The sequence below is a fragment of the Crotalus tigris genome, unplaced genomic scaffold (assembly GCF_016545835.1).
Source record: "Crotalus tigris isolate CLP2741 ecotype Arizona unplaced genomic scaffold, ASM1654583v1 scf7180000018306.2785112, whole genome shotgun sequence".
NCBI lineage: Eukaryota > Metazoa > Chordata > Lepidosauria > Squamata > Viperidae > Crotalus > Crotalus tigris.
The window spans coordinates 73609-89060 of record NW_024096934.1 but is presented as its reverse complement, the minus strand read 5'-3'; the positions used below and the strand labels follow the sequence as shown (position 1 = coordinate 89060).

At 47.0% G+C, this 15452-nt stretch overlaps 1 protein-coding gene across 2 annotated transcripts in view; it reads left to right on the top strand.

Annotated features, from left to right (window-relative positions):
* MED13 (mediator complex subunit 13) overlaps positions 1–15452 on the top strand; it is a 168274-nt gene that overhangs the window by 133843 nt on the left and 18979 nt on the right. For both annotated transcript variants that reach the window (XM_039349995.1, XM_039349993.1), the window contains exons 20-24: positions 1396–1831; positions 4942–5158; positions 10859–11050; positions 12318–12541; positions 14818–14960. In XM_039349995.1, coding sequence (XP_039205929.1) covers positions 1396–1831; positions 4942–5158; positions 10859–11050; positions 12318–12541; positions 14818–14960 — 1212 coding nt within the window. The remainder of the gene's footprint in view (positions 1–1395; positions 1832–4941; positions 5159–10858; positions 11051–12317; positions 12542–14817; positions 14961–15452) is intronic.

Sequence of the window (15452 nt, the reverse complement as noted above, 5' to 3'; positions counted from 1 at the left end):
TGGAGAATGCTGGGAGGGAGGCGGTGGTTTTCAGCTCAGAATTACCTGGGGTGAAATGGATGGGGTCAGGTAAGCTGTCCTTCACGAACATGTATCCATTTTTGAGATTGGCTTATCTTTGCTGCCATTTAAAATTTTTGAGCTTCCCCCCTTCCGCCCAACTAAATGGATGCTTCATGTAAATCAGGGGTCTCCAAACCGTGGCAACTTTAAGACTTGTGGACTTCAATTCCCAGAATTCCCAGCATGTGTTGTCTGGGGAATTCTGGGAGTTGAAGCCCAGAAGTCTTAAAAGTTGTCAAGGTTGAAGACCCTGGGTTTAAAACAAATAGCAATGATACCACAGGATGGCCTAGTTGAATCAGCAGAAACAAAACCACTGACTTCTAGATCCCAAAGGTATTTTTTTTCCCCATGCTACTAGACTTTCTTGTCTCCCCCCACCCCCCCACCTTTCAAGATACTTCGCTTCTCCTCCAAGAAGCTTCATTCAGAGGAAGAAAGTCCAGTTGCCTTTTGGAAAAAAAACACCTTTGGGACCTAGAATTCGGTGGTTTTGTTTTTGCTGATTCAACCGGGTCACTTGGAGCAGACATGTCAAACACAAGGCCTGGGGGCCGGATGCGGCCCCGTGAAGTGGTTTCATGTGGCCCGCGAAGCCATCCTGGATACAGTGAGGGAACGGCCCCCGCTGCTTTGGCCCTGGCCCAGGCCGACCGGGAGCCAATGTACAATTTTGTGGTGGCCATCTAGGCTGAAACGCATTCAGTCTTAGCTCCACAAGGCCGTCTGGAAACAGCAAGGAACCAGCCCCTGCCACATTGGCCCCGCCCCCTGGATGCATGCTGGGGAGGTGTCACCCTTTGTGAGGAATGAAGAAATGCACCATCGCCTGGAAGTGGCCAGAAAATGGCCCTTGCCTACTTCACATATCCGGCTTGATGGGCTCCGGCGGAGGGGTTTCACCAGGCAGTGAGGCTCCTCCAATGGACCATGCCTTGGCCCTTGCCCCGGTCCCACCCCCTTCTGCCAGAGGCCCTCAGATCTGTCCCATTCCTGCCCGGGCCCCCACAGGCACCCTTGCTGTGACCACACCCACCCAGGAGGCCACACCCACTCCACCCACGCCCACCCAGTAGGCCGCAACCACCCTGGCCACACCCACCCGGCCCCCTGAGGGCAACCGCAATGCTGATGCGGCCCTCAATGAAGAGTTTGACACGCCTGTCTTGGAGTATCATTGCTGTTCTTCCAAAGTGAAACACATTTTCAAAGGGGAAAAGTCCAGTTGCCTTTTGGGGGGAGGGAAATAAAATCACCTTTGGGACAACCATGACCTGGGTGATTGAGAATCTCCATAGACACTGATTTCTGTGTGCCTTTTTCTGTTTCAAGGTCCTTATCTTGCTACACAGCCATTGGACAATTCCTTGCTTTCCCAGTCCAGCCTCGCTACTCCCACCAGCCATCCTGCTTCCACCCAGCCCCAGGTTGCAGGCAGCTGCACCCCATCATCCACCGCCAGTAACGCTGCTGTCCCGATGAATTCCAGCAGTGCCATCACCTCCGCTACCACCACTGCCAGCTCCACCTTGACCACAACCGCTGCTTCATCCTCTTCTTCCAGCCTGGGCAGCTCGATGCCGGCCAGCAAGCCCTCTTCATTTCCACCCTTCGGCAGCATGAACAACCCAGCTCCTCCCTCCCTTCCCACGCAGCCCACGGCCATCCAGAATGGGCAGGCAGGGATACAGCACCCGCAGCAAGCAGCAGGGATAACCGGGGAGGTCTTGCCTGCCCCGACGCAGCCCCATCCGGAGGTGTCTGAAAGGTAACGTTTTGTTCAAACGGGCTTTTCATGTACAGGTAAGTCCTCCACCTCCATCCATTCGTTTCGTGGCCGTTCGAAGTTGCGACGTGGAATGGGACCATCCCTTCCCCGCCAACTCACCACAGCCAGCTCGCTGCGGGCCAATTTAACAAGTTCAGTTTAATGATTTAAAATAAATTAAAAATGAATCTTAATTTTTGTCATTCAGATGTCATTCTGATCCTCCTTTTTTTCTTCCTTTCTTTAATGATTCTATTCCAACGTATTAATGTATTAGTGTATAATATTAGCGTAACTCTTGTCCTGCAGCAAATTGTCCCATAGCGAGTTGGTCCCGTGGTGAATTATCATAGACCCGTTACAACAGTTCTGAAAAAAGTGATTTATGATTGGTCCTGGCACTTAGCAACTGTTAAAGCATCCTGAGGATCACATGATCAAAATTCGGGTCCTTGGCAACCGGCATGCATTTCTGATGCTTTCAACGGCCCAATAGCAACAGCAATAGCACTTAGACTTATATTCCGCTTCATAATTCTTTACAGCCCCTCTCTAAGCGGTTTACAGAGGCAGCATATTGCCCTCAACCATCTGGGTCCTCATTTCAGCTGGACAGAATCGAACTCCTGGCAATGGGCAGTGAGGCACAACTCCTAACAACCCCTTGGCTTAGCAACAGAAATTCTGGCCCCAGAATTTCCTGTATTGATTTTTAAAACTTAAGACCACATTTTAACTTTTCCCCCCGGCAGTCCAGGGTTCTTACACATTTTCTCCCTGTTCCCAGTTTTATGATCACAGTAGAGCCCAGAGTGGTGGCTGGTTTAGCTTTGCCCAAGTGATCTTCATGACCTATAGGGACTTTGAGCCTGAATGTTTAGTTGATGCCCGACTCTTCAACCCAGATTTCAGGACACAAAAGGACACTAAGCTAGGTTAAAGCCCTCCAGGCTGTGCTTGCTGTGGAAACGTGAGAATTTGGGGAGGGGGGTCAGGGCATTGGACCCCGAGAATTCAGAATGGAATAGAATAGAGCTGGAAGGGACCTTGGAGGTCTTCTAGTCCAGCCCCCTGCTCAGGCAGGAGAACCTATCCCATCTCAGAGAAGAGACAATTCCTCAAGGGGATTGTCAGACGAAAAGGCAGGAATGGGGGAGGGGAGGGACACCCCCCTCCCCAAATGCAAAGCTTCCTTGCCTAAACTTGAAGAGAAGGTTTGCAGCCTGCCTGGAGCATCCGGACGACCACCTGGCACCCTCAATGGCTAGGCACAACCCACCCACCCCTGCCTTGTCTATCTTTAAAATACACTGGAATACAGTGGAAGATTTTAATCGTGAGCTTGACTGTGTCGTCACGCTTCTGCAGCTGTGTGTTCATCTTGCCACTCTGCGTCATGCGGCCTGTGCAGAAGAGTAGATGTGTGCGAGGAGGATACACAGTGTGAAAATAAGTGAATAGCGTACTAGCTTCTGTTCCTTATCTCCTGAGGGCATCGTCCTTAATGCCTGCTCCTCAGTGATTCCTTAAGGTGAATTATTCATCCCCGATTTATTCAGGGTTCTTAAATACAGGTAGTCCTCGACTTACGACCACAACTGAGCCCCAAAATTTATGTTGCTGAGAAATTGATTGAGTTTTGCCCCACTTTACGACTTTTCTCGCCACATTTGTTAAGCGAATCACTGCAGTTGTTAAGATAGCAACACGGTTGTTAAGTGATTCTGGCTTCCCCCATTGATTTTGCTTGTCAGAAGGTCGCTAAAGGGGATGACGTGACGCCGGGGACACTGCAACCGTCATAAATGTGAACCAATTGCCAAGCATCTGAATTTTGATCACCTGATCATGGAGATGCCACAACGGTCCTGTGAAAAACGGTCATGAATCAGTTTTTTTTTGGGGGGGGGCTGTTGTAATTTCGAACGGTCACTAAATGAACTGTTGTAAATCGAACACTACTTGTGTGGCCTCCCAGCATTTTAACTCTTCCCCGGAACTGCCTAGGAACCTGCACTGAAGAATGAGAAGACACAAGTCCAGGGCACATGTAGGCTGTGTCCTTTTGTCTGTGTGTTGTTCTTGTCATGTACTCACCAGGGCTGAAAAGTGCCAGGCCAGTGAAGTTTCAACAAGGAGTAAATTGAGAGAAGGGAATTGTCTCCAATTTGTCAGGATAAAAGAGGGTGTCACTTTTAAGACATTTTAAAAAGAGACTGGACAGCCATTTGTCTGGAATGGTCTAAGGTAGGGGTAGGCAACCTTGGCTCTTTTATGACTCGTGGACTTCAACTCCCAGAATTCCTGAGCCAGCCACGCTGAGGGGAAAGGGAGAGGTTTCCGTGCTGAGCGATGCTGGCTCAGGAATTCTGGGAGTTGAAGTCCACGAGTCATAAAAGAGCCAAGGTTGCCTACCCCTGATATAGGGTTTCCTGCCTGAGCAGGGGGTTGGACTAGATGACCTCCAAGGTCCCTTCCAACTTTATTATTATTGTTGTTGTCGCTCAGTGGGGATAGATGGAGTGGGGATGGTGGGTCAAGGTTGCCTTCATCCTCTCTGCAGAACAGACTACCTGTCTAGGAGACCATTTAAATACGGGTAGTCTTCGACTTACAGCCACACATTTATGTTGCAAAGTGAGACAGTTGTTAAGTGATTTTTGCCCCATTTTACAACCTCTCTTGCCACCGTTGTGAAGGGAATCACTGCCGTTGTTCAGTTAGTAACACGGCTGTAAAGTGAGTCTGGCTTCCTTACTGATTTTGCAAAGGGTGATCACATGACCCTAGGACGCCACAGCCGTCATCAACACGCGCGAGTGGCCAGCCGTCTGAATTTTGATCCCATGACCATGGGGACGGTGCAACAGTTGTGTGAAAAATGGTCATAAATCACTTTTTTCAGGGCAGTAGTAACTTCGAACAGTCACTAAAGGAATGGTTGTAAACCGAGGACTACCTGTGCTGGATGGGGAACGCCTTCTCCTTATGTGGGGGGGAACACAAGTCAGCCCCGTTGAATGGCAGGCGTTACACGGGAGTTGTTTATTTTCGTACAGGGGAGAAACTGTCGGCATCTCACAGCAGTTCTGTTTGCCCTTTCCTTCCAGCACTATGGAACGGGACCGAGTCGGAATTCCCACCGACGGCGATTCCCACGCAGTCACCTACCCGCCTGCCATCGTTGTTTACATTGTGGATCCTTTCACATACGAAAAGAAAGAGGAGAACAGCTCCTCCAACGTCTGGACACTTGGCCTTCTCCGCTGCTTTCTAGAAATGATCCAAAACCTTCCCCCTCACCTTAGAAACATCGTGGCTGTTCAGGTAAGCCGCTGAAGTAAGGTAAGCAGCTGTCCGGAAGGCAGAACAGGAAGCAATGGACGGAGGCTTAAATCGGGGAGAGAACCGATCTAGAAAGGAGAAATTTCCTGTTGGTTCCACAATTAATCAGTGGAAGGGCTTGTCTTTAGATGTGGTGGGGGCTCCATTACTGAAGTTTTTAAGGAGAAACTGGACAGCCATTTGTCCAAAATGGTATAGGGTTACCTGCCTGAGCAGGGGGTTGGACTTGATGACCTCCAAGGTCCCTTCCAACTTTATTATTATTATTATTATTATTATTATTATTATTATTATTATTATTATTATTATTATTATTATTATTATTATTTATTGATCATTGCACAGTCAGCCAGTTGTTCAGACTGGATTTGGCATTTTGTCTACCTATCGAGTCCTTACCCAGGACCTGGGATAGGCAGATGTGTTACAGAAATCGTCGCAGGATGGAAGCAGTTCCTATTATTATTATTATTATTATTATTATTATTATTATTATTATTATTATTAGTGATATAGGGTCTCCTGCTTGGGCAGTTGGTTGGATTTAGAAGACCTCCAAGGTCCCTTCCAGCACTTGTTATTCTGAAATAGAATGCTAAAGCCCACTTGACCTCCAGGGCCTTTGGACAATAACCCTTTAAAGCAGTGGTTCTCAACCTGTGGGTCGGGACCCCATTTGGGGTCGAAGGACCATTTCACGGGGGTCGCCAAACAAGGCTGTCTGCCATTTTTTCCCCTTTTCTTTGGCCACATCCCTGGCACCCGATGACATATAAGTGGTTGGGGGTCACCACAACATGGGGAACTGTATTATGGGATCGCGGCATTAGAAAGATTGAGAACCACTGCTTTAAAGCATCGATTGTCGGATGTTTTTGCATTCACAACCGATGGAAATGTAGCCATCTTTTTCCCTTTCGCTTTTAGAGTTAGATGATGCTGGGAGGAGGGGGGATGTGAATGAGAATCCAGCTAGACATAACAACACTAAACCTAGGGTGAAAATCAAGGTTATTGAGCCCAGAGCTGATAAAGAATTGGCCGGCTGGAGAACTGGAGAGGAAGCCCAAAGCGAATTGGGGGATGTGATTTATGACTGTTAATTGGAGGAGGGAATTGTGCTTTGATACTATGTGCCCAGGGGAGGGGAAATCAGTTTTTGGCTTCCATTATGCAGTGCCAATATTATGCTACTCAAAATAAAGATTCTTTAAGGTAAACAATGCCTCAAAGTTCTTTTGAAGAGTTTCATCTGTCCAAACCATGACGTCGGTACTTTGTGGTTTCTTCCCAGGCTAGGGTAATTGGCCTTGAAGGTTGAGTAGATATCTGATGCCTCTTCCTAGAATCGTGGGACCCAATCAGCCAGCATGGCCATTGATCAGGGGTGATGCGAAATACAATCCAGAAACTTTGGAAGGTTCCAGATTTGCCTATATTTCCTGGATGGATTCTATTTAGTAGCCAATATAGATTGATATTTGTGGTTAATAACTCTAAAAATATGAACCCTGGGAATATTCATAGTTAAAATAAGGTGAACACCAGGGTAATAAAACTATAAAAGTTTAATTTAATTTAAAAACGCCAAGCTTTCGCCGTCACCCGCCGGCATCCTCAGGGCTTAAAGCGCCAGGGAGTGAGAGAGTCTCCTATAAGCAAGCCAAAGTCTGCGCCCGGCTCCTCGATCTCGTCATCGGACCTAATGGGTTGGATTGTGCTCCGGTGACTCGTTTCTTCCTGCATCCCTTTTTACGTGTGTCCTCATTTGCCTTTTTTTCTTTGAGCTCTAAAGTAGGTGGAGCAACCTCCTTGTCTCTCTGATTGTCTCTATTCTCTCCCTCGGGTTTATCCAGTGGTTTGCATGTTAACTGGGTTTGACTGCATCTACGAGACTGGCTGCATAGACAAACAACTTACTGAACCATCCCAGCTTACTACCATACCCCAGTTAATCCAGAGTGATACATGTGACCATCTTGACAGCAGTTGGGCACAAGGGGGAGGTACTAGGGATGAAAGGGAAAACACTCAGAGAGAGAATAGTTGTGCAAACGTGGATTGGGAGAAGGAGAAGGAGAAATGCAAACCACTGGATAAACCCGAGGGAGAGAACAGAGACAATCAGAGAGACAAGGAGGTTGCTCCACCTACTTGAGAGCTCAAAGAAAAAAAGGCAAATGAGGACACACGTAAAAAGGGATGCAGGAAGAAACGAGTCACCGGAGCACAATCCAACCCATTAGGTCCGATGACGAGATCGAGGAGCCCGGTGCAGACTTTGGCTTGCTTATAAGAGACTCTCTCACTCCCTGGCGCTTTAAGCCCTGAGGATGCCGGCAGGTGACGGCGAAAGCTTGGCGTTTTTAAATTAAATTAAACTTTTATAGTTTTATTACCCTGGTGTTCACCTTATTTTAAATATTGATATTTGTATAATTTTGCTTTGAGGGCCAGTCTGGTGTAGGCAACGTTTTTCAACCACGGCGACTTTTAAAGATGTGTGGACGTCAAATCCCAGAATTCCCCAGCCATCCATAGATAGCTGGGGAATTCTGGAAGTTGAAGTCCACACATTTTTAAAGATTGAGAAACCCTGGGTTTTAAGACATCAAGCGAGAAACCAGGAGGTGGTGAGTTCTGATCCTGCCTTAGGCACAAAGCCAGCTAGATGGCCTTGGCCAATCCCTCTCCCTCAGCCCTAGAAATGAGCCAATGGCAAAACAATCTTCCAATAACCTTGAAAGAAAACTGTAGGTAGTGCAAAGGCTTTCTGTTCTGAATTCTTCTTTTGAGCCATTCTCACTCTCCCAGGCATGGGAGTGTCGCTTGATTTGTAGGCAGCTCTTCTTCCCATCTTTCCAAGACCTGGATAGACGAACAGGTTTACCACAGGAATATTTATACAGTAGATCAGTGGTCCCAGTGGTCCCCAACCTTTTGGGACCAGGGGCTGGTTCTGTGGAAAACAGTTTTTCCACGGACCGTCGGATGGTGGCTGTTTTGCATGCGCACATGTGCAGATTGTGTTTTGCTCATTTGCAGGGGCCATGGAGCAGAAGTCCACAGCGTGAGGGGGTATTTTGAGGATCCTTAGTATAGATGACAGGGACACTCCTGACATCTTACGCTAGGGCTTTTCCTTGTATTTGAGTGAGGTATATTGGTTAGTGAATGCAAAGGCTGGGCCAGCCTTAATTAGCATACGAGGAAAGCGGGCAATGTTTGGGTCTTGGCAGAAGCCTGCTCCGCTGGCCTTTCCCTTCCCAAGCTCCTTCAGCATCAGTTGCACATTTCAGAATGCATGAGAAAATCAATAGACGAAGCAGTCTCGATTGCTACACCAAAGGTCAGTCAGTACAAATCTACAAAAGTCTCTCTCCTCTGCTTTGTTATTTGTTATTTGGACTTCTAAAACTGCAGGGAGTATTTAGGGCTGTGTGTAAAAGCCATCTCACTTGTAACAATCAACAGTCAACTTTATTTCTTTGGGTGAGAAAAATAAAGTTGGCGACCGGCAGCAGCTCTTTAGTCTTAAGAATGGTCTTTACTTAAGTCAGTGGTTCTCAACCTTTTTAATGCCGCGACCCCCAACCGGTCGTAAGTTGAGGACTACTCAACCGGTCATAAGTCGAGACTACTCAACTGGGTGCAGCACCGTTTGCAGAATGGGACTTTTGGCAGGCTTAGCAGGGCAGAGACAGCCTGGACAATTCCTATTGGCTTTTGAAAGCCAATAGAATTAGACTCTATTCAAGAGAGTCTATTCTATTGGCTTTCAAAAGCCAATAGAATAAAAGGGAGTAGCACAGCTAAGGAAAAGGGGGAAAAAATGGCGGACTGCATTGTTTGGCGACCCCCGTGAAATGGTCGTTCGACCCCAAAGGGGGTCCCGACCCACAGGTTGAGAACCATTGACTTAAGTAGTTATTAAATTTATTTGCTGCCCACCTCGCCACAAGGTGACTCTGGGCAGCTTAGGACAGTGATGGCGAACCTTTTAGAGACCGAGTACCCAAAAACTGGCCCCGCCCCCACTCCACCCCCTGCTGCGCCCCAGCTGTGCCCCCCCATCCCCTGCCCCGCCTGCCCACAGGACCACTCAATGCCTCCAGGGCCCATGGCAGATTGCCCAGGCAGCCTAGCAGCGTTATGGCGGTCACACCCTCTTCCCACTGCCCTGCAGCATCAACTGTGCACAGTGGGGTGTGAGGGCAGAGTCTTGTCTACGCTACCTAGCTGCCATGTCCTTGGCTGCGCTGCTCCGTGTGGGCCACGCTCAGGGGCGACTCTCCTTCAGGGGAGCTGCTGGAGAAGAGGAGGTTGTGGGGGGAGGCGAGGCTGGGGCAACAGAACGTGTGCCCACAGAGAGGGCTCCGAGTGCCGCCTCTGGCACCCGTGCCATAGGTTCGCCACCACTGGCTTAGGATATTAAAATGAAACCATAAACCTATGTGTAAACATATAAAATCCCATTTAAAAAATCACAATAAAATACAACTGGAGAAAATCATGGAGAAAAAGGAATTGACCAAGTTCTAATGGGATGCCTGAATGTAGGAATTTTACATTTTCTCCCTTAAAAAAAAAAATAGCGCTGAAGTCAAAGCAGTATCCTAATATGCCCAGGGTTGTCCATTGCTGGTGTGGTAGTTCAAATCCTGAATAGGATTCACACTTCGCATAGTGTCTGCCGAGACACTCGGTATAAATGGGGCGTAGTATCCTCCCCTCAGTGTGACTTCGGGGTCCCATGTCAAATGGTAGATCACATCATAAACGGAGGGCATGTACCAATCCAGTATCTGATTTCTTTCATATAAACAATGTTGAGTTTCAGTGTTTAGATGGCCTAGACCAGGGGTAGGCAACCTTGGCTCTTTTATGACTCGTGGACTTCAACTCCCAGAATCCCTGAGCCAGCATGGCTCAGCATGGAAACTTCTCCCTGTCCTCTCAGCATGGATGGCTCAGGAATTCTGGGAGTTGAAGTCCACGAGTCACAAAAGAGCCAAGGTCGCCCACCCCTGCTCTAGTTGAATACTAACTCCTCACTTCGGGGTTTGCCTAGCTTCTAAGAGGAGATATACTTAGTCAATTCCAGCCTAGGTGTAAGAAATGGAAAGATGTAAGGGATTTTTTTGTTTGTTTGTTTAATTGTCTGTGGGTTCACTGACAGGACAGGGATGGTCAGAGTTTGTGAGTGGAGGGGATAGCATGGGTGGCCTGTAAGTTTTCCTTCTCATTCTCCCTTCCCAGGATGATATTGATGTTATTCATTTAATTGTGTCTGATTCTGTTCTGTTCAGATGGTCTCCCTAGGTCAGGGGTAGGCAACCTTAGCTCTTTTATGACTCGTGGACTTCAATTCCCAGAAATCCTGAGCCAGCCATGCTGAGGGGAAAGGGAGAGGTTTCCATGCTGAGCCATTCTGGCTCAGGAATCCTGGGAGTTGAAGTCCACGAGTCATAAAAGAGCCAAGGTTGCCTACCCCTGGCCTAGACATTGGTATCTGAACATAGATCTTTTTTCATAGTCATATTTTATTGTGCTTTTTTTAATCTAGGGGACACGTTAATATATATTGCAAGCCCATGTATGATATGCCATATGCTAAATAAATAGTGTGCCCAGATTAATGGATATTTCTCTCTCTCTCTCTCTCTCTCGTCTGGTGCTTAGCTTGTTCCTTGTCAGTATCTGTTGCAACCTGTCAAGAACGAAGACAGACAGATTTACACCCAGCACTTGAAATCCCTGGCATTTTCTGCCTTTACACAGTGCCGAAGACCTCTCCCAACATCAACCAATGTGAAAACATTAACCGGGTTTGGCCCAGGCTTAGCTGTGGAAATGGCACTCAAAAGCCCTGATGTGAGTACTGCAAATGGGAGAACAAGGTGAAATTCTAGTAAGAGTTTTGAGAAATACTAGCTGAATAAAAAGGCGGCTCCAGGCTGTCAGTGTAGGTTGGTCTCCAATTGGGAAGGATACGGAGGCGCTTCTGAATTCCTTGCAGAAGAAAAAGAACCTGCAGTCCTCTGTGCTATGGAGGTGGAGGCTGTCACAAGTTACAGTGCCACTGAAGACAGTGACTTGTGACTGGTCCTTGCACTTACGACAGCTGCAGCATCCCTGCAGTCACGTGATCGCTGTTGGTGACCTCCTCAGCCGCCTTCGGACAAGCAAGTGTCGGTGAGAGAAGCCGGATTCCATTTATGACCATGTGATTTGCTTAGCTACCATGACAAAAAAGGTCGTAAAATCAGGCATAGTTACGTGAAAAACACTGCATCGCTGAGCCATGGATGTTTCTGGTCACAGTTGCGGTCGTCAATTGAGGACTGAAGGTAGTCCTTGACTTACAACCCCAGCTGAGCCCACAATTTCTGTTGCTAGGCGAGACAGTTGTTAATTTGAGTTTCGCCCCATTTTACAACCTTTCTTGCCATCGTTGTTAAGGGAATCGCTGCAGTTGTTAAGCGAGTCACACGGTTGTAAAAGTGAATCTGGCTTTCCCTATTGACTTGGCTTGTCTGAATGTTGCCAAAGGGGATCACGTGACCCCGGGACACTGCAACCGTCAGAAATGCATGCTGGTTGCCAAGCTTTCAAATTTTGATCACGTGACCGTTAACAACGGTCGTAAGTGTGAAAAACAGCCATAAGTCAGTGCCGTTGTAACTTCGAATGGTCACTGAACAAAACTGCTGTAAGCTGAGGGTATCTGTATACTTGTGGTTTCTTTTCCCACATCTCTGCTCAAGTATGATGATGTTCTTCAATTCCAAACTTCCTATCTTGGCAATATAATTAAAATATTAGAATTTTGATCTGTTTATTCCTGGGCTCTAGGTTTAACTGATTTACCTGCCCACTCCGTGTTTTTTGTGCCTAGTTGAGAGGGCTGTGTGGAATTAGCGATAGATACGAAGGATGTATTTGTGGAAGCCGAAGGTGGGTAATGTTGGTGTGGGAGAGACACAACTCTTATTTTATAAAAATAGGACTCATTACTGCAGTGTTTCTCAACCTTGACAATTTTAAGGCATGTGGACTTCAACTCCCATTACTGGAAAACATGGCTAACGTTTCCAATATTCTGTTGTTTCCCCCCCCCCTTTCTGTGTGCACTCTGCAGAGACCCGAGTGTATTAAACTTTACGCTCCTCCTTTCATCCTGGCTCCCGTCAAAGATAAACAGACTGAGCTGGGGGAAACATTTGGCGAGGCTGGGCAAAAATACAACGTGCTTTTTGTGGGCTACTGTCTGTCCCACGATCAAAGGTGGCTCCTTGCATCCTGCACAGATCTCTACGGAGAACTTCTGGAAACCTGCATCATAAACATCGACGTACCCAACAGGTACACCGATATCGTTTCCTTTTATTTATTTTATTTATTTATTTATGAGACTTCTATACCACTTTTAAGTGCAAGCACTCTCTAAGCCAGTGGTTCTCAACCTTTTTAATGCCGCGACCCCCCCCCCCAACTGGTTGTAAGTCGAGGACTACTCAACCGGTCGTAAGTCGAGGACTACTCAACAGGTGCAGCACCGTTTGCAGAATGGGACTTTTGGCGGGCTCAGTAGGGCAGAGACTGCTTGGACAATTCCTGTTGGCTTTTGAAAGCCAATAGAATTAGACTCTATTCAAGAGAGTCTGTTCTATTGGCTTTCAAAAGCCAATAGAATAAAAGGGAGCAGCACAGCTAAGGAAAAGGGGGAAAAAAATGGCCGCCTGCGTTGTTTGGCGACCCCCGTGAAATGGTCGTTCGACCCCAAATGGGGTCCCGACCCACAGGTTGAGAACCACTGCTCTAAGCGGTGTACACCAGTAAGCAATGTATATACCGTAAATGCCGGCGTATAAGACGACTTCCGCGAGCACTGAAATCGGCGCCAAAGACGGGGGTCGTCTTAATACGCCGAGTCGTCTTATACGCCGGAAATACTGGTAGTTTCCGGCGTATAAGACGACGTTCTAGGAAGGCGGCCCGGCTATAAAGACGGGGGTCGTCTTATACGCCGGGTCGCCTAATACGCCGGCAAATACGGTATATATTTACATTGCCCCCAACCATCTGGGTCCTCATTTTACCTACCTCGGAAGGATGGAAGGCTTGAGTCAACCTTGAGCCGGTGAGATTTGAACTGCTGACCTGCTGAACACAGTCAGCTAAAGTGGCCTGCAGTACTGCACTCTACCTCAGTGGTTCTCAACCTGTGGGTCGGGACCCCATTTGGGGTCGAACGACCATTTCACGGGGGTCGCCAAACAAGGCTGTCCGCCATTTTTTCCCCCTTTTCTTTGGCCACGCCCCTGGCACCCGGTGATGTATAAGTGGTTGGGTGTCACCACAACATGGGGAACTGTATTATGGGGTCGCGGCATTAGAAAGGTTGAGAACCACTGCTCTAACTGCTGCGCCACCTCGGCTCATTTTGAGTATTGCATTTGAGATTGTTAAGTCAAATAGGGGACACTGGCCTTTTAAGATAATGTAGCAGCCAGTTTTAACGGAAGAGTAAGTTGGGTTACATTGCAAGGTAGGAAGATACTGAGTTCTCTTGGAACTCGTTTCTGTAAATCAGGGTGTCCTAACCTTGGCAACTTTTAAGACTTGTGAACTTCAACTCCCAGAATTCCCCAGCCGGCCAGGAATTCTATAATTCTTATCAGCTAAAGACAGATGTGTTCTCTCTATTCTTCTCCTGTTCGTTTTTTTTTTTCCTTTTTAGGAGAAAATACCCCTATAAATTTTTCTCTTCCAGAGGTTAACTTACCTCATTTTTATACTGGTATTACTTTGGAAGTTTTTACGCTGATAACATTTTACTCATATTTGATGACAGATTGGTTTGTTTCTAACCGCTTTGGCTATCTTTCATTTTAAAAAAAAAATAGGAAAGAATATGAATGTCATCCCTTTTGCGAGGGAGTTATTAATTTATTTTATTTTGTCCTTTTAGCTTATTTACTTTTTCCACTAAATTTATATGCCAGCCTTCTCTCCATCTCTTCTTACAAAATGAAAGCAACAATATCAAATGTTAGAACATTAAGTTTGAGTGAGACGAAGAAATTCAGAAATATTTCAAATTTGAAACATTTGGCTAACTTTAGAAAAGATACAGCAAATGTACCATTTGATTATGTAGCACAGGGGTCCCCAACCCCCGCTCCGCGGACTGGTACTGGGCCACAGCATGCCAGCAACCGGGCCGCACAGACAAGCAAAGCCCCATCCACGAGATGCAGGCAGCACACAAAATCACACATCCTCCGCCCACGGAAAAACCTCTCTCCATGGAACCAGTCCCTGGTGCCCAAAAGGTTGGGGACCTCTGATGTAGCAGGCCTGTTCTTTTGGGAGCAACTGAGGAGAGTATGTGCAACTATATAAAGGAGAAGGAGAGGCAGAGTCAAGAGAGGAATCAGCCTGGAATCCTTCCGTTCCCACAAATAATCCCAGCCCAACCCCTCTTGAATTTCATTGACTTTTATCTAGTGCCATGAGTTGATTGGATTCTTGTGTATAAAGATGAACAATAAATCAGCTTCCCTGGAACTTAATATGCGGTCCACGTTCTTCGTGCGTGACACTCTGTTTACCACAGAACTTTTGTTTCTAAACAGGGCCCGTAGGAAAAAAGGATCTGCTCGCAGGCTTGGCCTTCAGAAACTCTGGGAGTGGTGCCTGGGTCTTGTGCAAATGAGTTCTGTGCCGTGGAGAGTTGTAATAGGACGTCTCGGAAGGATAGGCCACGGGGAGCTGAAAGGTACTGTAGAAGAAGCCTGTCCAGAAACGGTGATATGTAAACGGTTTAAATATTACAGGAAGTCCTCGCCTTACAACCGTTCATTTAGCGACCGTTCAAAGTTAACAACGGCACCGAAAAAAGTGGCATGTGACCGTTTTTCACACTTAACAACCTTTGCAGCGTTCCTGTGGTCATGTGATCAGAATTTGGATGCTTGGCAACCGACATGCAGTGTCCCAGGATCATGTGATCCCTTTTTACCACCGTCTGACAAGCCAAGTCAACAGGGAAGCCAGATTCACTTAACAACCGTGTGAAGAGAAAAGAAGAGAAGAGAAGAGAAGAGAAAAGAATTAGAAGAGAAGAGAATCTATTGTCACTTTAAATGCACACTATTCAGCATACATTAAAATGAAATTGTGTTGCATTCAGCTCTCAAAAAATACCATTATGCATATACCCACATATGACACAAAGAAACATCACACTCTAGTTCAAATGTATACATAT